This window comes from Quercus robur, chromosome 2 (genome assembly GCF_932294415.1).
Source record: "Quercus robur chromosome 2, dhQueRobu3.1, whole genome shotgun sequence".
Classification (NCBI taxonomy): Eukaryota; Viridiplantae; Streptophyta; class Magnoliopsida; order Fagales; family Fagaceae; genus Quercus; species Quercus robur.
Window position 1 is genome coordinate 94,900,507 of NC_065535.1, and position 24,889 is coordinate 94,925,395.

Here is a 24,889-nt window from a genome sequence, read left to right on the forward strand (position 1 = left end):
CGGATTCGAGTTCCTCATTGAATGAGAAATAAAATTTACCTTTTTTGTTTACATCAGCACTAGCTTAGTTTGGAAATATACTTTCCAATAAGAAACAAGATCCTTGATATAATTAGGACCGAAATAAAATCTTTTTTAAACAAAAATTTGACTTTCACTATGGAAAATATTATTGTTAGAGTTGTTCCTTTTTTGTAAATTCCAATTATTTTATTATCATTTTCACCTTCATTTGGATGGAAAGTATTGTCATTAGAAAATTATGCTAGAATTTAAAAAAAAAAAAAAAAAAAAAAAAAAAAAAAAAAAAAAAAAAAAAACGGATTCACAGACGAAAGATGGACAGTGTTTTTTTATTTTTTTTTTAAGATAGGTCGGGTCGGGTCGGACCCGAAACCAACCCGAACCCAAGGCAGACCCGAATATTGGACCCGAACCGACCCAAGCATCCATTCAACCGACCCAAGATCCTTCGGGTCGGGTCGGATCGGCCGGGTCTATGCTCAGGACTATAACAATGATTTTTTTTTTTTTTTTTTTGGTTGGTAAATTTCATTTTAAATAATATACTTTACGGGCGATTTCAAATTTAAACATATAAATTTAAAAGTTTCGATTTAAAACTGTTACAAATTTAGACCTTATAGACTTATGGTCTCCTTGCTTTCAAACTAAATCCTAAAATTTTAAATTATATCAATTTTAACCTTAAATATTTTGATATTGATTTTGGGGTTTGATTTAGGTTGAAATTGGGTTGTGGCCATGTCTCTCCTTAGCTTTTCGTTCAGTCTATAGTGTGTTAATGTGATTACAGTGCCACTTTTGTATCTCTTATTTTGTATGGGACCTTATGGCATGGGTAGTCTAAACTCTAAGGAACTCCCAGTGGACACTACTATATGTATTTATAAATAAATTAATCTCTTTTTTAATTAATACATATAAAAAAACTATCTCCCTTTCAAGAAAAAAAAATCACCTTCATTAAAAAAAAAAAAAAAAAAGTGAGAGACGGAAAACATGCACCAAACCTGACAAATTGTAATCCATTTATATATAAATCTGATCAAAAGTATAAGATAGAATCAAACCTGAATTTTATTTTATTTTATTTTTTAAATTGAAAACCAAATTGAAATATTTTTTCTTTGAGAAGAAAACCAAATTGAAATATGTTCAATACATCCCATAGCGTAAATATTTCTCTTTATCCAGGGGCGAAAATTCTTGTGGCATTGGAGGTAACATATTGGCTTTAGCTTTCAAATAACACTCTGTGCATTTATATTTGGACGAGTTTGGCCCATTACATGAGCAACAAATTTCTTTTTTTGATGCTTGCTTTCCCTGTTGTGCTGCCTTCTCTCCTTCCTGCCTTTTTTTGTCCTTGGCTTTGGGCTCAAATTCTTCTTTCTTTTGTTTTGATGAATTGAATGAAGGCTCAAATGATTTTGATGGTTTACCATCATCATGTTTGTTTCTCCAAAATAAAAATAAAAACCAAGAGTCAGACTGACCGCTATTATCGTTCTCGTTGTTGCTGTTGACACTATTCTGCACAAAACCAACAGTAGCATATGGTTAACCAATCAAACAAAGGACATTGGTGGTAGAAAAGAGATTAGATTAACATGGTTGGAGAGGCATTACTTGATCGAGCTCCATGCAAAATTGATTAAAAACTCTTTAAGTTGATATTGTCAATTTCAATAATAAAAAAATTTAGGCCTTTAAATTGAAAACTTTTTTAAGGTTAAAGTTGAAATTTTGGAGCTTTAAAGAAAAATGATAAGTAATTTATTGTTCGAGTTTTATAAATCCAAATTAAAACTTTAAAACATTATTCACTATAATTTGTTTTTGAAGGGCTCAAAAAGTACTTTAAGGGTTAACGCTCTTGTACTTTAAGGGCTCTTTTGACAATTTCGCTAAAGAGCTTTAAGGAGTTCTTTAAGATTGAAATCAATTTTTAAGTTTAAAGGAAAATTTTGAAACTTTTAAGAAAGTTTCTACAATTTATTGTTCATGTTTTATAAATCCAAAATTTTAATATGCTATATTTACACTATTTTGCCAAATCACTAAAGATCTCCTCAAATTTAAGCTCTATTTATAAAAAATAAAAATAAAAAATAAAAAATTAAAACTCAAACTGTAGTGATTTCACGTGTGCTTTGTTTTCAAAAATAAGGTTAGTGATCAATGTAAATTATGTATACAAATAATAAACAGAAGCACAAATACTTACCGAGTTTTCGCCACAACAATTTCCTTGATCACCACAACAACAACAACAAGAATCACATGAGCCACCGTCACAACTACAATCTCAATTACTAGTATAGTCATCATCACAGTTACTAAACTCATCACTCATCTTGAAAGGACCTAGTTAAAGCTTCAAGAAAAATTCATACATAGGAGAGAGACTGAGAGATCAGGGTCTTCAATCTTATATAAATCAACACAACTATGGCTTTTTAAGGTTTCTCTTTACCAATTCTATTTGGAATTGGATTACTTGTTCTATGTGGACTACGGCATCTTAAGGTATTTGGTTTTCCTAAATATTAGCACCATGTCGGTGACAAAATATTAGCACAATGCGAGTCCATATCAAGTTTAACAAAAATAAAAATTAATTTGAAGAAAAAAAATTGAACTAGAAATCTAATAAATGAAAGACGTGTATAAAAATAATTACCCCTAAATAAATGAGAGATATTGTTGGATATTTTATAAAAAATATTATATTTATTTTAATACTCATTTATGTGTATCAATTATCCCTTAATGTCAGATACGTTGATTGCTAAATTTTGAAATTCAAATATAATTCAAAATTTGAATAGTTTTTGTCAATGGTTTTAATCAGGAAATTTATGAACATTAACGTGATATTAATACCATAATTGCCAGCATATTTGGTTTTATTACAAATATATACTTTCCATTCTAAACGTTTTGTATTCAAACGTTCTTATTTGAATATAACATAATAACATCATATATGGAAGATTTTTCAGCACTTAAATGTACAACTATTGCTGAATTATTTTATGTTACCATATATACACAAGTATTTACTATTTGGTTTAATGGAAAGTGGTCAAAACAGCTAGCAATTTTTGTAATATATATTCAGAAACTTTCAAAAAGGTTTTGTAATAATGGGCCATTAAATTCATAGCATCATGCCCTTTCTTTTTGTTCTCAACGTACAAAAGTTTGGCAAAGACAACCCTTGAGTCTTGATATCCGGTCTATATTATATATATATATATATATATATATATATATAAAAAGAAAGCTATTGATTATATATATTAAGTTCAACAACTTTATGACTATTTAATTGATATCAAACCCTTTTGATTCTTTGGCTAAGGACAAGTTATAGGTCCTGCTCTATATATATATATGGAAAGAAATAAAAATTTAAAGAAACACATTTTTATTTTTGAATTAGAAAGCTCCAGACTTTTCAAAAACAATTTTTTATTCTTTTTATTTTTTATTTATTGTCCAAAACACTTACCATCTATTGCTTCTTACTACTCACAAAAATATTCTATCTTTTACAAAATTTTCTGGGAAAAGAAAGTACTATAGGGAGTTTATATCCTACGAGCAGTGTAGGCTCGCAGTGTAGTATTATTCAGACAGATCTAGTACCTACTCAATGTGGGAATTAACAGTTAACATATGCCCACAAAATGCTTCCAAGTTTCAAATCATTGGCAACTCACATTTCAAATCGTTGTCTTAGGGTGCTACAATCTCCTGCACTCAAATTTCTGATCAGTCCACATTATGTTGCAGTTCTCCTGAGCTACTAGAAGCTACCAAGTTACTTTGTACTATTGATCACAACCCAAAGACAAACTAGCTTCACTCATGTAATAACTTAAAGTGGACTAGTTGTAATTGGAACTTCTAGTAATCACTTGTATATCATACGCAATGTGGAATGCAGTGACGACTCCACAATGCCTTCACATTTTAAATCATTGGCAACGTAATCCTTAGCACAAGGTAGCATGAGAAACAATTTTCATGTGCTTCATATGATATTGCATTGCAAGCGTCAAGGGAAGAAGTTTGACCACCATTAGTTTTGGAAAGTATTAGCAAACTCAACAATGCCTGTATCTGAAAATCCATTTCATTGAGTCTTTTTATGGAGAGACAAATTACTATGTCAACTAATAATGTGTTCTATTCTCAAATTACTCTGAAGGTTGACACTCTGAAATATAGCTATACAAGAAGTATACATCTAATATTATGATTAACCAAACTCTCTGCCCTGCTTAAGCATACTGAATATAGGCTTAGTCAACAGCAAGACTGCTAATAAGTATGACAAATTGAAAGAATAGGGATTATGATCACCCATTTTGAATAAGCAAGCCAACTAACTTTTATATGCATCAGCTCATATGGTATCAAAGACTAAAATTCTTACACAAGGACTACTAATGTTCTTATTGTTTAGTCTCTTCTATCTACTGTAATAGAATCTAACAAAGAAATTTGGACTGGGTCATATTGCTCTCTTCCTAATTAGATTGCATTAGCACTTCTATTCTATGTCTCCAGAAAGGTGAAATTATTTATCAGAAAAGAAGACATTTGTGGACTGATGAATTCCTGGCCATTATCAACAACATTATTGTGTTCATCAAACCAGAAATAAATAAATAAAGGATGGAGCATGAAAGGTACCTTCCCTGCAAACAGCTCCTCAAGAACGCGATTTATTTGCTTGTCTTCAGCCACCATTGCTAGTGCCATACTGACCAGTTCATTTGATAACACATAGTCACTAATTCTGGACACTGACACCAGGTTTCTCGTCCTAGAATCCAGGATTTCACTAAGAATTATTGATTTGTCTGAAGCATTCTGCATTTGACGGATCCAAGAGCTGTGAGAGAACCCAGAGAACCGTAAAGAAGGTGAATTTCTATCTTTGTGTTGAAGACGCTCTGACTGCAATCCATGAGATAACACGCAGATTTTATCAGCAGTCAGAAGTGAGAAATCCGTATGTACAATGACAATGTATGGTGGTTATAAAAGTTTTGGTTGAGCTATAAACAAAAAGGACAATCACAAACTTAAAACACTAGAACACTCAAAACAAAATATTGCAATTGTAGCTACCTGTATATCTCGTATAAGAAGAAGAGTGGCAAGAGATCGTGAATCAGCTTGCACAACAGAGTCCTCCAGCAATTCATCTGCAAGAATTAAAATCTGTCCGTTTAGAGTTAGTAAGTTATTAAAGAATTAACAAAAGAAATTTCCAGAAGTTTTTGTTCATACTCAAAAAGGGGAAAATCTGCTTTGTAAATTAACTACCATGCTAATTAGATGTTGTGAATAGCTTATATAAGTTAGTATGTATGGATGTAGCATGTATGGATGCGGCATAGAAGCCCCCGGTTTTAATTTTGGCATAAGTATTTTGTAGCAGATCAATATGTTAGAAAGAGGATTGGTTGTATGATGAAGTTTAGGGAAAAATTCTACATACACTGAAATTCCAAGCAAAATGAGTTGTCTAGTTCTGTTTCCAGAGACATACATTCTACATTTCAGATTTGTTTCCATGATTTTCAACCTAACTGCAGAACGGTTCTGTTCACCTATCTTTTAAAGCCATTAATTCAGTTAACTGTTAGGTCTAGTAAGGCCCTAAATTCATTCAACTTTCAAACATCATCAAGATTCACCAATTTACATTAATTATATTAGAAGCCATCTCTAAAAAGCACACATATATTAGAATCCTAATGTTTTTTCAACCTCCATCAATATCCATCAATCTCATGGTAGTCCAAGAATCCTCACTATAAGCCTAACCTGCAAATCATGATCTTGCACTTTCAAAACCCAATGTTACACACAAACTTCCAATCCATCCAGACTTAACAACAACAAAGCCTAAATCCCAATTTTTTTGGGGTTGGCTATGGATCCTCAACAAGATTAATCAGGATCGGCTATACATATTCTTTTCCTCCATTCTATTCAATCCAAAGTCATAGCTTTCGTTACTTCCTTAATTGACAAGTCCTTATAATTACTTCTACTGATGTTATTTTTAATCTTTCTTTACCTTAAGTCCTCTAATTTTTCTTTTTTCCAATGTTGTTATACTAAAAAACACACACACACACACACAGGGAATACCAAAGAAGACTTACAGAATCAAATTTCTCTAAAGGAAGATTCTCTAAATGCCGTCTAATGACAGCATTCCCCTCATGATGGACAAGTTCTATGTTCTCTAATCTAGATACATCAAGTCCACCATCAGCCAGCTTCTTCTCTCTTTCTTTTGCTGGAACCTCATTAAACATCCACAGTTGCGAACCTGGAGCCAAACATGCCTCTAGAACCTGAAAAATGGCAAACCACTGATAAAGTTGGAGCTCCATATTGAAGGGTTACAGAGCCAGTTTCCATATTGCTTGATGACTATTTTAATTTTCTTAATTTATTTATTTCTTTAATATTTAACTGGTAACTTGTCTCTGTTTTTGTATATTAGTATGAAAACCTCAGATTTCTTATACTATGTTCACCATGCACAACTTACCTAAAAAAGCTAGGAGGTTATAGTAAAAATGAATTGAATCATGTGACAAAGTAGCACCTTAAGTTAACACTAAAAATTAAATTATAAACAAAATTTATTTTATATGTGTAAGCAAGTTACCATAATCATATCATCAATGTCACGACGCCAGCCACAAAACAATATACACTCAGGATATTTTGGAGGGTTGGCTATTTTTGGAAAAAGACCCCTACGTACCTGCAAAAAGGACAGAGCATGAATGAGATAAGGAAAGACAACTGAAATTTTTTTTTCTACAACAAACCATCAAACATGATGAACATAAAAACATAATCATTATTTTTCATATACCTATAGGTGAAAATATGAAAATATAATAAAGATCAGACCCAGTGGTTATCAATAGACCACTTTCTGTCAATCTATAAATACACGTCTACAGGTAAACACAACATGGAAAGATCAACTTGTTCACATTGATTTCTTTCACTATATTATAGTGACATATCACCAATAGAAACTCAACATAAAATTTATCTACTACAAATAGATTATACTACATGACATATAAACGTTGGACATCTGTGCTTCTGAGCTTCATATCAAATCCAATAGCAGCTCAAACAAAAGGGGTGGCCCTCTTGACACCAAAAAACCTGCACCCCAATTTCATATCCCAGACCTGCCCACTTTAAAACAGAGTGGTAACACTTGGACAGAAGGCTAATGATGGCTGGATCTTTTCAATTTCCCAAACGAACATCATGAAATTACAAAGCCAAATGTAAGAATTTAGTCAGACATAAAGTTTTGTAACTTCCTAAGCTGCAACTATCAATTTGAAAAAAAAACACGTACACGGTTCGCTGCTACATGGATTTAGAAAAGAAAACAAGATGGAAAAATTACCTCTGGAGGGTCATCATCTTCAGCTATAACAAGGACTTCATCCCCTTCTTTCAAAACATAATCATCATCTGGATTTATGGCTATCTTTCCGCCTTCAGCAGCCACCTTAATTCCACAGGGAACTGCATCAGGAAATGAAATAAGAACATCTTTAAAATGCAGACCATCCAACTCAGGCCACCTTTTGATATAAAATTCAGCATTCTCAAACCCCAATATATCCTCCCATATCTGCCAAAAGAAGGGGAATTGAATAGATCAAAAAAATGTAGTTTAAATTTAGAATTCAAGGGGACCTAAAATTGTAGAAGAGAGGCTGTATAATTCATAGGTTTCATGTCATACAATATGACAAATGTGATATTCATATAATTAGAAACAGAATAGAAAAACATTAGTACTTATGACCACAAGACAGCCATGTTTTCTGTGTGCTTTTCTTTCTGAAGAATTTTTAAACAAAATCTGTTGATGAGACTCATCAATCTAATAATTAGTATTGTTAATTGAGTCTCATTAATTAGCCTCATCACTGTCCTATTAGACATCTCCTCATGATAACTGCCTCTACTTGACTTTTCCAATGAATCATCTCCTTTCTCTCATTAAGGACGTATTTAACTTCTACTGTATTATTTATAAATTACACAAGCACTACGGCTCAGTTATTTACAATTAAGATTACAACCGCTACATGCCTATTTGATTTGCAATTCATACTAAGAATTTTTTTTTCATTTTTAAAAGTCATTTAACATTTTAATTTAGTTAACTGAGAACAGAAAATTCAAATAACCTGACCATCTCAACTTAAGATAGTAATTTAACTGAGATTTTTCTAAAAAATCTACCAAGTTGATACCAATCTTTTCACATTTGCTTGTCATCTTTATGTACAGACAATTTGTTTAAAGACATAATGTTATTACCTTGCATAAACTTCACCACTAATTATTTATTATTGTTGGTCTTAAATAACATATACTGTAATTCAACTTTAAATTAAATACATGACTAATAAAATTGATTTAAATAAAAAAAACATGTGTGTCAAACAGGTTTACAAGCTAGTTTGGAATTCAGTATGATGCTACACTGACAGAATAGCAGACAAGGATTTACATGTTAAACCCCCTACAACTACAAGAGACCCACAAAGTGAACACATTCTGCACAAAATAACAGACCAGAATAATTGGCCCAAGAATGAAATGACAAGATTACTTAAAATTGATTTTGTATCACCACCGCATTCAAGAGAAGTTAAACAGAGAGAACTGAGAAAACATGCTGATGTACACAAAGCAGAATGCTGGATTATAGGTAACTATGGAAAGGCAGAGGTCTCTCATTTTTTTTCCCCATTTGAGTCTGGCTCTAATTAAGAACAATCAATGTCAAATTTATAAGAACTTGAAACTAAGAGTGGAGCTCACTAAAGAAAATTTGTTACACAAGCATGAAAGTAGTTTGATGCAAAACATTTAGAAGAACCTAGGAGTGCAATTAAACACCCCCCCTCCCCCTCCCACATGCACACACCCAGCAAAGATAAGTTAGAAATTAAAAAAAAAAAAAAAAGAGGGGGGGGGGGGGGGTGGGGGGAGGTTGGCTAAGTCACTGGCTTCAAATTTGTGAGAGAAATGTAACTATAGCATAGCAAGTAACCTGTGCAAGGCCTGGTTGTAGAGCACATTGTATCATCAAGCGCCCAATTACATCACGTGCAACTACTGTTTCAATAAGATCCCCTCCAACAAGTTTCACCAGGGGCTCATTATCAATGTCACTCATCTCCACAACAACATGACCCCTTACACCCTCTTTCACTCCAGTGAGACTGAGCACAACCCTCAAAGCACGTGCATCACTCTGTTAACAAATATATGAACATATAAGTTATTTTGTTTCAAAGAAACAATATAAATCACTGAGAAGCATAAGGACATTGAGAATTGGTAGTAACCAGATCAAAATTTTCATGTGACACTAATACAATGATAGCACGTGCCTTTGAAACTGAGACCTGTGAATATGGAGAGGGAAAAAATCTGAATGAAAGATGTATTTTTTAAAAGATGATGAAAGTAAAAGAGCAAGCAACTACAGGGATCAGGGAAAAAAAAAAAAAAAAAAAAAGGAGTGGGGGAGAAGGAATCTTAGATACCAAAAAGTACTGTACCTCTCAATTGAATATTCATAAAGAACAGATGAGCTCTTCCTATGCAAGCTGTTTACTTCTTTAAACATCTTGTCTGGCCTAACAGACAATTCAAAACTAGGGTTATCCTCCAACCCTCCAGAGCCTACATTAACATGATCAGGCCCAGTTATCGTGTTGTCCTTCTGCAGATTCTCAAGCTCAGTGACTAAGCCTCTCTCAAGTTGAAGGTAAACATTACTAGTCTTTGCGAGAACGCATCTTCCTGTGACTTTCCTCCCAAAAATTGAACTCAAAGACCAGCTTGGTTGCAATTTTGTCTCACTCAAAAAAGTTTTACTCGTTTTGTGACTATTAGGCTGAAGAACAACTGTAAGAGCTTGTTCAAGTGCAACCGTTGAGAATGATAAAATCCTCTATATATGGAAGGTGTCCAATAAGGCAGAAAGCCCAGCTTTTAAGTCAGCCAGTATAAGAGGACTGCCACTTCGGCATATAACAGTTGTCCCCATGAAGTCAAATTCTAGCTTTGCTATGTCTATCTCCATTTCCTCCTTGTCTCGTTCTGCAAGTACCAAAACAACTCACCACCAATGCTCTTGTTTGCTATTGCAAGCTGCTTCAAGAGTGGACCCTATAGCCAACAATCATAAATTAACTTTTGAAAGTTCAAAAACGTGTACAAAACACCTTTGAACGTTTAGACCCCCAAAATACAACTTAACCAAATCAAGCAATATGTCAAACAACAAGTGTGCGGAAACTTAACACATGCTATAATATGAAATTGGTTAAACAACTATCTAAGCCATCACAAAATAAAACCACAGCAGATAAAATAAAGGCAAAGATAGAGAGGAAGGAAGATGCAAACACAAAGACAACACGCAATGTGTTATCGAAGAGGAAACCGAAGTCCTCGGCGAAAAACCTCTTCGCCGCCCTCCAAGCGGTAATCAATCCACTAGAAAATACAGTTGGGATACAAGGACAGCAATAGACCCTCCAAGCCTAATCTACCCAGTGCACCAAAGCCCTCCAAGCTTCTTGCTCCAACGAGGTTGCGTCGAACCTTTTTCTTTTCTAGCTTCCCGGATTCCGCTACTAGACCGTAGCATCAACCAATGAAGATTGGCTCCTTCCTAACTGCTTCCCAGAACTCCAAACAACTGTCTCACAGAGATGATAATGGTGAGAACCAGGTTTGGTATAATGCCTCTCAAGGATTTGACAATGGAGAGGAAGAGAGTAAGGGAATTTGAAGAGACTCTAAGGTATAGATTGTGGGTGAAGCAATCTGGTTTTTCTTTAGGGTTTCTCTCTCAAAATTCTCTCTAGAAGCTCTCTTTCAATCGTGGGTTAAAGGGGTATTTATACTGGAGTGGGAGAGGAATGTGAAACGTCAGGTTTTACAAAACAGGGGTGGCTCGCGGCTTGACCTCGCGGCTTGACCAAGTCGCGAGATCCAGTCGCGAGTTAACCGTATGGCCAGTTGTCCTGTTTTGTCCTGTAGTGCTCCAGCTAGCATGACTGTTCATCTTCCAGCATGCTTGGCACGTGTGCTGCTTCTGGCGGCTTGCAGCCGCGAGTCCACCCGCGAGTCCCAGCCACGAGTCTCTGTTTTCTTGCACACTCTTGAGCAAACTTCACTCTATCTCACTCACTACCCTTACAACAAACCCACCTAAATACAGGGTTACTAAATGCTGAATTACAAGCAAATTTGGCACGGAATAAAGCCAATTAGATGGTTGAATAAATTCAACCTTACAATCTCCCCCTTTGGCTATTCCGTGACAAAACCCTAAAACAGACTCTAGACTTAACATGTGAGTTGGGAACAGTTGAACAAAACTCACTCACACCTAACTCTAGAAGCTGTGAAGCACTTGAATCATATGAACATAATACTCCTGAAACACAACAATACACCATGATCATTGTAAGAAGAAAATTATAAATGCATATGAAACAGGCAATATGTGATCAAGCAAAGATGGAGTTAATAAACAAACCATGGCTTGATCAACCAAGTGAACACCACAAGGTAGTGATCACAGTGCTCATTCACACTTGGAATGAACACACGGACATACAAGTTAACAAGCACAAGGCAAGACACTTGTATGCTCAACACTCAACCAATGCATAGCACACAAGGCATATGCATCTAGGAACAATCCTACAAGGGCACAAGAGTGACAGTACATAACCCAAAATGCAGAACATTTAGATTAAAGTACTGATTTCAACATAGCATAGAGGCTGCACTAAGCAAGGTACATACCATAAAGCCTACAAACTATGCATAAAACATTAACCCTAAAAGCTTACAAAAGCACATGGGTACAAACCAATAACATCCTGAATAACAGTTTACAAAACACAATATATCAACTTAAAGAAAAAAACAAATGAAACTGAAAAAAAAAATAAAGACACTCCCCCTTAAGTAATATTCTCCCCCTTTGATAATGCCCATCACTCCCCCTTTTTGTCATGGAATAGGCTAGTCATCCTCTTCCAGCTTTCTCTGAATTTGATCCAATTGAGCTTGAAGAGAAGTAAGCTTCATATCCCAGCGAGTGTTGTGATGGTGTAGAGAGGCTGTGAGTCCAGACACCTTTGTGTTCAACTCGTGGACAGAAGAAACAATGCGACCAAGTTTCTCATCTAGGGAGAGAGTGCTAAACTGAGAGTCACTGTGAGATGCAGACGATTCTGGTTTGGCTCTCTTCCGACTATGTCCAACGCTTGCATTGAATGTACGCATGTTGATTGGACTTGGTTTGGGGAGAGGAGTTTCATCAGTCGTTGGATAAATTCCCTTGAGCTTCAAGATCCGTGAAATAAGACTGCAGAAAGGAACACATATCCGAGACTCATTTCGAAGAACCGTTTTGCGCAGAACATGAAAGATATGAGCACAGATGTCTATTTCCTCATCAGAGATTAGATCATGAAGAAACAAAGCACGTCCAAGGTTCATATACCCAGTGCTTGATAAAGGGTACAAATTGTGAAACATCACAATTGTAAGCACTCTCAGCTTTGGAGAAAGGGAGGAAACACTGATGGATTTGCCATTGGGTGAGAACTCCAAGTCTTGACCAAGACTTTCTTTGAGAAGCTCCTCATCAGGACAGAGATCATCATAAACCGGTGAATGTCGGAAAATGGGTCTGTTGATGTGAAGAATTTCTGCCAGATATGTGGGAGAGACAGAAAAGCTCTTGTTCCGAACCCAGCACTTAAGTTCATCTCCTTCCACAATTGCGTTAGCATAAAATTCTTTTACTAACTCTTCATACACGTCATCCGGATCAGATAGCAGATAATTCCAATCCTTGTGAGCAAACCATTTCGGAATGTCAGTGTCATGAAGTGAGGACTGATCCAAGGCTCTTTCTAGTAATGGTGTGGCATGTAGAAAGAAATTCTCATAAGATTGATAGGCTGCATAAGATCTGAACTTGTTAGGATCGAATCTCCTTGAGGAAGAGCGAGTCCCCTTTGGCTGAGGTGGATAATCATCAACATCAATTACTGGTTCCTTCCCTTTGGAACTACCTCCTTTCACAGCAGCTTTCTTGAAAGGCGACATGACTAGTCTGCATTATGAACAAAGGAAATGACAGAACACAATCCAACAAACTCAATTAGCAGTGGGTTAGTGGAATTTTAGGGACAATGAAGAAACCCTAAAAGCTGGATGAGAATGGTCAGAAAATAGCAATGAGGGACACTAAAGGCCCAAATTTGAACTACACAGTATAGGGAGACCAAATACAACCACATAATCAGCTGAAAAAGGACCAAATTCGACAACACATCAACAAGATACCACACAGGATCATAATGAAACAAGATATCAACAGCAGATCAGACAGAAATAGCTAACTCTAGCTAAGCAAATGATGAAGAACACAACCACCAACATAAACTAGCTCAAACACAGAAACACAAGCATCCAAGCGAAGCTAGAACAAAGAATAATAGTTGAGCTAAAAAAAAACATCACAAAATCACAATCAAATGTGAATGAACCAGAGGGAAAACCATAACAACAAGTAAAATAGAGTGCAGGACAGAAAACCATACCTGTTAGTCGACGATTTTGAGCTGAAAAGAGACAAGTATGGGAGATCGAAAATGGAGGCACGGTGACACAGTGTAAGAGCAGATGAGAAAGACAATGAACAGTCACAAAAAGATCGAGGGAAAAATAAAAAGTTTAAAAACTGCCCCTGTTTATCCAAAACACGCGATTTTCGCGACTGGAACGAGTCGCCAAAAAATCGCCAGATCAAGCCGCCAAAACACTGAAGGACAAAAATTTGAAAAATTTTTCTAAGTGTTTTTCGCGACTGGAAGGTCTACCCGCGAGTGAGTCGCGATCTGAGCCGCGAAAATCTCTGAGTGAACCTCGCGACTGGACCTTCCACTCGCGAACAAGTCGCCAAAATTGACCAACGAAGATGCGACTGAGGCTCGCGACTTGACATACCTGCGACTGAGCCGCCAAAACAGGGCAAAACTGTATTTTTGAAATTTTCAGATTTTTCAAACAAAATACTTTCCAAAAACACCTAAAACACTCAAAAATCTTTTTGTGCTTGAATTAACAAAGATTGAGCATGTGAAAACACATTTTATCGAGTACAATCACACAAATGAATATGGCATTTATTGAACATAAACTTGTGTGTTGTGTGTGGATACCAACAATGAGATAGTCCTTCGTCTAATATGAAGCTTCAATGATCAATTCAACCAAGGCATACACAATTAGCACTAGATCATGTGACCAATCTCAATTATAGAAATATGTATATATGACCTCCCACACGACTTGATAACATAACTTGGAGCTTTACATTTTACTCCACTTTTAGTCATAACATTTGATCTTTTTGATCTTTTTGAGGCAATCATCTCTCATTGTGAGAGTGATATTTGACATTTCACTTTAATGATCAAGCCTTTGGCTCTTTGAATGAACAAACACTTTAATAAAAGGTCGCTTACCCTTTTTCCTAGTCAAATACTAGAATGTGCAACAGGCTTTTGCAGCTCAAGATCTCTTTTCATTTGGAGATTTACATTTGGTGAGCTCATTTTAGCAAAACAAAAATAAAAAGTGGGAAGATATATAGACACAAGTCTATGCATGTCTCAAGATCAACATAACCATTCACTAATCATTCATGACAAGATTGAAGATCTATTTACAACAATCACATAGATTTCAAGATTTTTCCCACTGAGATAAAAGTGCATGAAAACAAGCAACGCTCGAAAATGCACAAAGCCATTAGCACAAAGGTACAAGGCAAAACAAGTTTTGAGACAAAACTCAACAAAGTCAATCAAGTTTTTTGATTTTCTAATTTTTATGTGATTTTTGGATTTTTGACACAAGAAACAAAAATGATTGAACAAACATAAAAAGAAACAACAGTATTCACAAATGGACAAATAAACAAGAAACATGTTGCACAAAAAGGCTAATAAAAAAGGTGTGTGCCCCAACACAGACAGATTTAACATATTATAAATATGTGAAGCACACAACACACAAGAGAGTCAAGGAATTGTACCAACACCAATGGTCTTACGGAGTGATTCAAACCGTGGACCATCGAGAGGCTTGGTGAAGATATCCGCCTTTTGATTGTCGGTGTGTATGAACTCAAGACACACAACTCTTTCCTCTACCAAATCCCGAATGAAATGGTAACGTATCTCTATGTGTTTGGATTTTGAATGCTGAACAGGATTCTTGGAAAGATTGATGGCACTGGTGTTGTCACAGAAGACACACATCGTTTCTTGAGGAATTCCATAGTCATGAAGTAATTTCTTCATCCAAAGAAGCTGAGTGCAGCAACTTCCAGCAGCGATGTATTCTGCTTCTGCAGTAGATAGAGACACTGAATTCTGCTTCTTGCTCATCCATGAAACAAGATTGTTACCAAGATAAAAACAGCCGCCTGAAGTGCTTTTCCGATCGTCTACACTGCCAGCCCAGTCAGCATCTGAATACCCAGCAAGACAGGCATTTGAGTCTTTTGAATACCACAGACCATAGTTTGCAGTACCATTCACATATCGAATGATTCGCTTAGCAGCAGTCAGATGAGATTCCTTCGGATTAGCTTGGTACCTGGCACAAACGCCCACACTGAAAGCAATGTCCGGTCTACTGGCTGTAAGGTAGAGCAAACTTCCTATGATGCTCCTATACAATGTAGGACTTACTTCAACTCCCGACGAATCCACATTCAGTTTAGTGGAAGAGCTCATGGGAGTAGAGGCATGTTTTTTGGAGTCTAGGCCAAACTTCTTGACAATGTTTCTGGCATACTTCTCTTGAGATACAAATATACCCTCCTTCTGTTGCTTGACTTGAAGACCTAAAAAGAATGTGAGCTCCCCCACCATGCTCATCTCAAACTCCTTCTTCATCTCCTCAGAAAATTCAGTAGCACGATCTTCGATAGTTGCCCCAAACACTATGTCATCAACATAGACTTGTGCCACAAGGAGATAATCTTCATCATTTTTGACAAATAGAGTTCGATCGGCGTACCCTCTCTTGAAACCTCTATCTAGAAGATAATGTGTAAGACGATCGTACCAGGCTCTAGGCGCTTGTTTTAAACCATAAAGTGCTTTCTTCAATCTTAATACATGATCTGGAAAATGAGGATCCTCAAATCCTTTTGGTTGCTCAACAAAAACTTCTTCATTTAAATACCCATTCAGAAAAGCGCACTTAACATCCATTTGATAAAGTTTGAAATTCAAAGTGCACGCAATGGACATGAGGATTCGAATGAATTCGAGTCTTGCCACCGGAGCAAATGATTCATCAAAATCCACCCCTTCTACTTGTGTGTATCCTTGAGCCACTAACCGAGACTTGTTTCGAATTATCTCTCCATCTTCATCAGTTTTGTTTTTAAAAATCCACTTTGTGCCTATAACATGAACGTTCTCAGGCCGTGGAGCAAGTTCCCACACATCATTCCTCACAAACTGATTCAGCTCTTCATGCATTGACTCAACCCAATTCTCATCTTGAAGAGCCTCTTCAACCCGTTTTGGTTCAAACTGTGCAAGATAACAGTGATATGTTACATGATTGGCTAGCAGAATATTTCCTTTCCTGAGGCGAAGACCGTCATCAAGTGATCCTATGATATTACTTTCCGGATGATTCTTGATAACTCTTGAAGATGGCCTTTTTGAAGTGGAAACTTCATCACTACGAGAGATAGGAGGATGAACTTCTGGAGGAGTAAGAGGACTTGAAGTTCTAGACATCGATCTCGTTTCCCTTCTTGGGTTGATGGGAGTCGATTCTACTTCTGGTATAGGTTCTTCACCTTCTATATCCAAAGCTTCTATCTCAACATCAGGCTCTTCGATGCTCGGCCCTTCTACATCATCAATCATTTCCACCTTAGGTAGGGCATCATCAATCTTGACATTTATGGATTCCATCACAGCCTTTGTTCTCTTGTTAAACACTCTATACGCTCGACTTGTAGTAGAGTATCCAAGAAAGATACCCTCATCACTTCTTGCATCAAACTTCCCAAGATTCTCTCGATCATTTAAGATATAACATTTACTTCCAAATACCCGGAAATACTTCACTTTAGGCTTCTTCCCATTCCATATCTCATATGCAGTCTTCTTTGTCCCAATTCGAAAGAAAATCATATTGCCAATGTGACACGAGGTGTTGACAGCTTCTCCCCAAAATTTTTGAGGTATTTGCTTGTTAAACAACATGACTCTTGCCATCTCCTGAATCACACGATTTTTTCTCTCTACCACTCCATTTTGTTGTGGAGTTTTGGGAGCTGAAAACTCTCTTTTAATACCATTCTTCTCACAGAAGGACTCGAATCTTGCATTCTCAAATTCTCTCCCATGATCACTTCTAACTTTGGCTATCGGAATCCCCTTTTCATTTTGTAGTTTCTTGCACAGAATCTCCAACCTCTCACAAGCTTCTGATTTTTCTCTAAGGAATTCAACCCAAGTGTATCTTGAGTAGTCGTCCACAATGACCATAATGTATCTTTTTCCCCCTAGGCTTTCAGTTCTGGTGGGCCCCATCAGATCAACATGAAGTAACTCCAAACACCGAGAGGTGGCTATCACATTTACCTTGTGATGACTTGCCTTAGTTTGCTTCCCCATTTGACATGCACCACAAACGGTCTTCTTCACTTTTCCAAACTTAGGAAGTCCCTCGACTGCTTCAAGTTTGGAGACTTTTGCTACTTGTTTGAAGTTGGCATGCCCAAATCTGTGATGCCACAGCTCCAACATATCCACTCGAGCACTTCTACACGATATTGGTGCCGTGGGAACTATTCCATAACAATTATCTGTAGTCCGATTTCCTTCCAAAACCTGAATCCCCTCTTCATTGATGATCAAACATCCTTTCTTAGAGAATTGTACCAGGAAATCGTCATCACAAATTTGAGTGATGCTCAGCAAATTCACCTTCAGCCCTTTTATGAACAGCACATCTTTCAACAGAGGCAAACCGGGTATCTCAATGGTTCCTTTGCCTAGGACTTGAGCATGGCTTCCATCACCGAAGGTCACATAGTCACCAACCTTTTCTTTGAGTGACTTAAACAGTGACTTATCCCCTGTCATATGGCGAGAACACCCACTGTCAAGATACCACAAACATGCATTAAACACCTTTAATGAGGTATGCACAAATAGGTTCACATGTGACAGACATTCTTGACCTTCAAACACAAACTCACTTAAAAGGCAACACTCAGTTATTCATATCAACTCATTTTCCTTTTCTAATGGACCTCAAGAACCATAATTAGACATGAAATTCCAGTAACAGTTTAGTTCATGCTTTCTACAACTTCTTAATGGCTGAAAGATGAAATTTTGGTTATATGTAACTAAAAATTAGCAGCATCTCAAAAGTTCCATAACAACTTCCCAAAGCTAAACCAGTATTTACCAATCACCCCAACACTACAATCTTAACAATATCCAGAAGTTAAAGGAAAATCTAGATATCACTTGAAGATTGCCATTTTATATCCTTTCTCTTTTCATTTACCTAAAATAAAAAAAAAATATATATATATATATTAATAAACAAAAACCAGTACATCACAGCGCAGCAGCAGCAGCAGCACCAACCTCTGCCGACACAGGTCGTCAGTGCTGCTAATCATGGCGCACTAAACTCACCAATTTTGATCGGCAATCACTTTCATTGCTTAAAACTGCAACACAAATGGTTGTTCTTTACATCCCAATTAGATCAAACCCAATCTACGATTCTTCTCCTCTTGGAATAACCCACAAAAATCAAAGAATGTTCAGCTGCTGCCATGCTGTGATGTATTGGTTTTTGTTTATTAATTTATTTTTTATTTTAGGTAAATGAAAGGAGAAAAGGCATGAAATTAGGCATTAATGAAATAAGTGGACACGTGGCAAATTTTAATTAGTAGAACATATAGTAGAGCACAAAAGGTGTGGCAGAATTTTTTTTTAAGAGAATTTCAACTTATGGTGTCTGCTTCTAATGATAGTTCTTTATCATCAAATCAAGACATCAATCAATTTTTAGTGTGGCAGAATATTTCTACTATTTATTTGGAATGCTCGTCGAAGTTGCTGTAAAAAAGATATTTTGAAACATGTTATGATAAAATAAGTGGAAAAAAAAATGGTTAATTGTCCTTTAATTTTAGGGTCTATTTGGTTGGATGAGTGAAAAAATAGGAGGATAAAAAATTAGTGGGATGATAGAAAAGTAAGATGATAGAAAAATTTTAGTTTTCCTACATGTGGGTTCTAGTTAGCTTAACTGGTAAAGTTTCTGATTGTTGAATAAGAGATCTGGAGTTCAATCCCCGCCTACACCAAAAACTGATTGGTGTCTTGGTCTGATGATAAAGAGCTATCATCAAGAGCGGACGCCATAGATTGAAACTCTCTCTCTACAAAAAATTATATATATATATATAGTTTTCCCACATGTATGTTTGGTTGAAGGGGTGGAAAACTGAGACTACTGTAAAAGGGTAGAAAATTTTTTTGTTTGGTTACAGAGAAAAGTGGAAGGATAAATGTAGTTTATATAAATTGATTTTTATGTCATTGTTACATAATATATAAGTTGGAGGGGTAAAAAAGTGATTGTAGAAATTTTTTTTTGTTTGGTTGAAGAGAAAAGTAGGAAAATAAATATACTTTATATAAATTGACTTTTATTTCATTGTTACATAATATATAAGAAATTCATTAAATAATATAAAAATTAACACATCATACATATAAATTTATATATTTTTCTTTGTTATTATACATGATATATTGCTGGGAGGATAAATAAATAAAAAACTGGGCAACAAAACACTGTTCAACTAGATTTTAACTAAATGACAGATATGTTAAATCTTGATGATGATCCTTGCTTTAGAATTTTTTTTTTTTTAAATTCTCATCAATTACCATTTATATTATATTATATTTTGTATGACGATTAATTAATTAGAGTTTTTATTAGTTAATATTTTTTTTCAAATTAACTTTGCTGTCAACGTCATCTTCTAATCTTTCATGTCTTCAAATTCAATGATGAAGGCTATGGCCTTATCTAGTTATCATGTTCTCTCGTGTGGATTCCACACATGACTCATGAAAAAGATAGGGATCAAATTGGTGGTGGTGACATATATTGGTCTAGTTAAATTACAAGAGAGGATGTTTTGATTTTGATTGCCCACCAAATTAAATAGACGCCCTGGCAGCTAGCATATATGCCATACATAAATTTTTGTTACTTTATACCCAAATATGAAATAAGTCCATTGTCTTGTAGTTTTTGACTTTGATTGGCCATCCTTAACTTCATCTTTTCTCTTTTAAGACAAATAAAGATAGAGAAAGCGTAAATTGCTACAACTTTTTGAAATAGAGGACTGCAAGTAGAAGAAAAAAAAAAAAAAAAAAGTACATTCATCATTCATGTGAAAGTAGGTGGCAAATTGTACATTACTAGTTAATCACTTCAATAAATTGTAAAAAAAGTTATGTCCGTAGAAAAAATGATAAAGATTCCCTGTTTTATAGTTAAGATTTAGATTTCTACTACTTTAAAAATATATATGAGTCTATGCCATTCAAAATAAGTTATCTTGGTAATGAAATTTTAGAAGATGTGGCAGCATGAAATTTTGGTATAGTTTATTGCTTCACGACTCTCACATTCCATACAAAATCCTATGAGATGGATAGCAACACTAACCTGACACGATTTCACCATAAATTCCTAGAGAAAGAGAACAGAAGAGGGGGTGAAAATGAAAAAGAATGTAAACCTTTTCCATTATAGATTATCAATTTGGATAATTAAATTGCATTTTAGAATTTGCAGTCTATCACTCAATATCGCAAAAGCACACATGGAGGCTTGAAAGTCAGATCATTGCTCAGCCTTTTGTTGTTAATAAAAATTGCGATTTATCAAAATAAATAAATAAATAAATAAAGCACACATGTCACGACAAGTACTACACGATGCTTTTGTGTATAACACTTTCCAACTTGATATATAGCAGAATATAGAGCAGAATTATTAGTGCTTTATTTTATTTTATTTTTTATACAATTACGTATTTGTAGGAATAAAATTTTAGGTCTAAAATTTTTATTTTTTTTTTCTTGCATGGATAATTTTACACTTGGAAAGGAAATATTTCAACTTTGAACATTTTCGTTGAAAACACTAAAAGATGACAGTTGAGTTACAAAACTTTTTACTAAGATATATGCATAACTTCCACTTAGAACTTCAGATACAATTGATTGGCAGGATTTGTGGCTAGATACTGAAATAACATTTTGCCATAAAATTAATGTACCAACTTTAACAGTTTTTATTAGTTGATACAGGTAAAAAATAACCTAAACGAGAAGGAAAAGGTGAAAGAGTAAAGCTATGATTTTGATTGGACTCATCGACATTGTCTAGTGTTGGCTCATTGTCTTCTTCCTCATCTTTTGTGATGGGAAGAGCATAAGGACATTTACTTATTACCCTGCAAAACACAAACCATGTAATGAGTAGAGATTAATTAAGTACTTTATGTTAACAAGATCTAGTTGAGTGCTTTTGCTGTGCAAAATGTGTGGTAGTCGGTCTAGCTAAATGCAAACCCTAAAATTCATAAGGGTTGTTTTATAAATTTTCAACCTATTCTTTTTGTAAGTACAAACTCTTAGGCTCCGCTTGGGAGTTCATAAAGGAATGAAATGGAATGGAATGAGATGGTCATAAGGGAATGGAAATGAATGGAATGGAATGAAATGTATATAAGTAAGGGAAATGAATGGAAAAGAATGGAATGGAATGGAATTAAGTAACATTAATTGGATGTTTTAAAATAAAGGAATGGAAAAGAATGAAAATGAATAGAATGTAAGTAATCCTGTTTAGGAGCAACATGGAGAGAATAGAATGGAATCATTTTACGACAATATTACTATTATACCCCTATTTTAAAATAAAGGGTTGAATATATAGGGGTATTTTGGGAGTTTTAGGAAAAAAATCATTAAATCTAATTTCATTCCCTCCCATTCCTCCCAATTTCGGGGGGAATGAAAATTTGAGGTTTTAAGGGAATAGAGAGGAATGAGTGTTCCCTCCTACCCATTCCATTTCCTCTCACTTAAACTCCCAAACAAGGGAATGAATTTTCATTTCCTCCATTAAAACTCACAAACAAGAGAATGGAAGAATATTTTAAAATTATTTTTTTTATTCATTTTCATTCTATTCCATTCCCTCCTCCCAAGCGGAACCTAAATATATAAGATAACAAAATTCTAATTTTATTGGAAAAGCCAAGAAACATTAAAAAAAAAAAAAAATTGTAAATCTTAGAATTTTTGGGCTGGCTATGAACCTTCAGCAAATTAGTTAGAGTCAATCATACGTATTTTTTTTTCTATCATTCTATTATATTTTAGGTTTAATTACCTCCTCAATACAAGAACAACATAAAAATATTAAAAATTTATGCTATATTTTTTCCAAAATCATAACAACTAATGATACCCATGCGTGGCAATTTGTGAAGCCATACACATTCCATTTTGTTAATTTCAATATTTAGTAGAAAGAGCTACGTTTAGTTGACAAAGATAGAATAATGGCGAATTTGATAATGGTTGATTCTCTTCTAGGCCTGTACCTCGAATTCTAATTAATATGTATTTTTAATATGATACAGGGAAAATTAAATTATGAGTAATATTAGGATACTATAAATTCTACTTTAGAAATCTTATACTATATGTTAACTCTTAAATACAAAACAAAAAGTATTTAAAAAAAAATTATTTCATATATTATTGATTTAATTTGTTACTAATCACATTCATTACCACCTCAATTTTTAAGCATTTTTTCCCCTTTTTTGCTGTTACCTTTCTCTGCGCTTTTCAAGAAAACATTGGATGGAAAACCTTCTTGCCATTGGAATTCCTGAAAATGGCAATGAAATTTAGACTTTGTTAGATATATTCTAAGCTGTGACATTGAAATAAAAAATATAAAACGTGTTTGGAATGTAATTTAATGATGCATCCATACACAAAGTACAAGATTAGAAGAAAACTATGTCATTTACATGTGGTTTAATGTCAATAATAATTTTCAAAATCTGCAAATGAAATCGTGAACTATTAAAAAAGCAATAACTTGAAAGTTCAAGCACAACAGTTAAATAAAATATATGCTATTAGCACTGTAGGGAAATAGTTTGGGATTGGTTCATTCTCTTGAGAAATACGTATGGTATGTTCTCTATAAAATTTTTAAGTTTTTAACACAAACTATATGGTTGAACATTTCTTGCATGCTCTAACTTGATCACGTCACTAATTTTTTACTAAACATGACCTAATTAATCATTAATGATTGTGCTACAAATTATGATACCTTTTTCTAACTTGCTATTAATTGATGGTAAGTTGGATGGATGAGATGGTGTTCTCACTTCTGTTTTTGGCATTTCCGTGACAACAGGTTTTGACAAACAGCTTTGATTACCAGCAAGGAGCATAATTGCTTGGGCCTGCAATGAAAATGTGTGAGTAAATAATTTGTGTATAAAGAGAAAAATACTTGTCTTCAAATCAGTGCGTTTGGATTAGTTTTACTTATTTATTTTTTTGAAAATAGAAAATATGCACTTGTAAATTAAAAAGAAAAATTTTAATGGGTACCTTTGTGCACTCGTTAAGGATGTTTTAAAAACCAATAAACAAATACTATTTAAATTAAAAGTGACTCGACTTCTTATGGAAAGCTAATTAATTATAATAAAATAAAAAATCAAACATAAAATATGATACTTTAAAAAGAAAACATAAACAAACAAGTTAAATGAACTCCCCAAATTAAAAAGCTAAAACAAACACTTTGATCTAGTGAAATTTTTTTGGAGGACTTGAAAAGTATATATAAGTTGCATACCTTGGCAACAGAAACATTGTCATAGACATTAATAGCTCCATTGTAGAATATAGTGAGTTGTGATGTTGAAGACCTCCCATCCAGAGAATTTGATTGTAATGAATCAGTCCTATAAACATAAGAAGTAACGAAATAGATCTTTTTTTTTTTTTTTGACAAATGAAATTGTTATACAAATAATTTAACAAATGAAAAAAAAAAAAAAAATGTACCTTTTTTTTTTTTTTTTTTTTTTTTTTTTTTTTATACAAGATAGAATTCTACTCTAGCCTAATCTAAGTGTATATGTGTGTGAAGCTCCCTCCTGGAGACTTGAACCCCGGCCCTTGCCCCCCACACTCCACAAGCACTTATACTTATGGAGTGACCATCGCACCAAGGGAGTGCGGTGGTAAAAAAAATGTACCTAAGTACAGGAAGTAATGCTTGTTCTAGTAAAGAAGCAGGTCGATTCAAATTAGAACCAAATTTAGGTGGCAATAAAGGGCGTGAAGTTCTCCTCTTGAAGACTTCTGACTCTTCCATGTTTGATTTTCGTTTGTTCTGTTGAAATCTGGTGAGATATTTTTTAAACAAGCAAATAGTTTGAGACATGTCATATGATGTATCTGGGTTGGTCCTATTTTTTTCAGTGATGAATTCAACATCTGAGTTTGAATCTTCT

At 34.7% G+C, this 24,889-nt stretch overlaps 2 protein-coding genes across 3 annotated transcripts in view; one reads left to right on the top strand and one right to left on the bottom strand.

The window, feature by feature from the left end:
- LOC126715970 (uncharacterized) overlaps positions 1-24,889 on the top strand; it is a 94,321-nt gene that overhangs the window by 32,684 nt on the left and 36,748 nt on the right. The window lies entirely within an intron of this gene.
- On the bottom strand, positions 1,086-24,750 carry LOC126705760 (uncharacterized). Its single transcript, XM_050404955.1, has 16 exons — positions 24,632-24,750; positions 24,226-24,334; positions 23,689-23,824; positions 23,175-23,232; positions 21,648-21,781; positions 20,989-21,012; positions 10,166-10,230; positions 9,687-10,081; positions 9,471-9,555; positions 9,173-9,376; positions 7,505-7,735; positions 6,734-6,832; positions 6,219-6,413; positions 5,173-5,265; positions 4,732-4,998; positions 1,086-1,557 (listed from the first exon to the last, which is right to left on the bottom strand). The coding sequence occupies exons 1-16, from the start codon at positions 24,748-24,750 to the stop codon at positions 1,180-1,182; spliced, it is 2,592 nt and encodes an 863-aa protein (XP_050260912.1). The 3' UTR covers positions 1,086-1,179.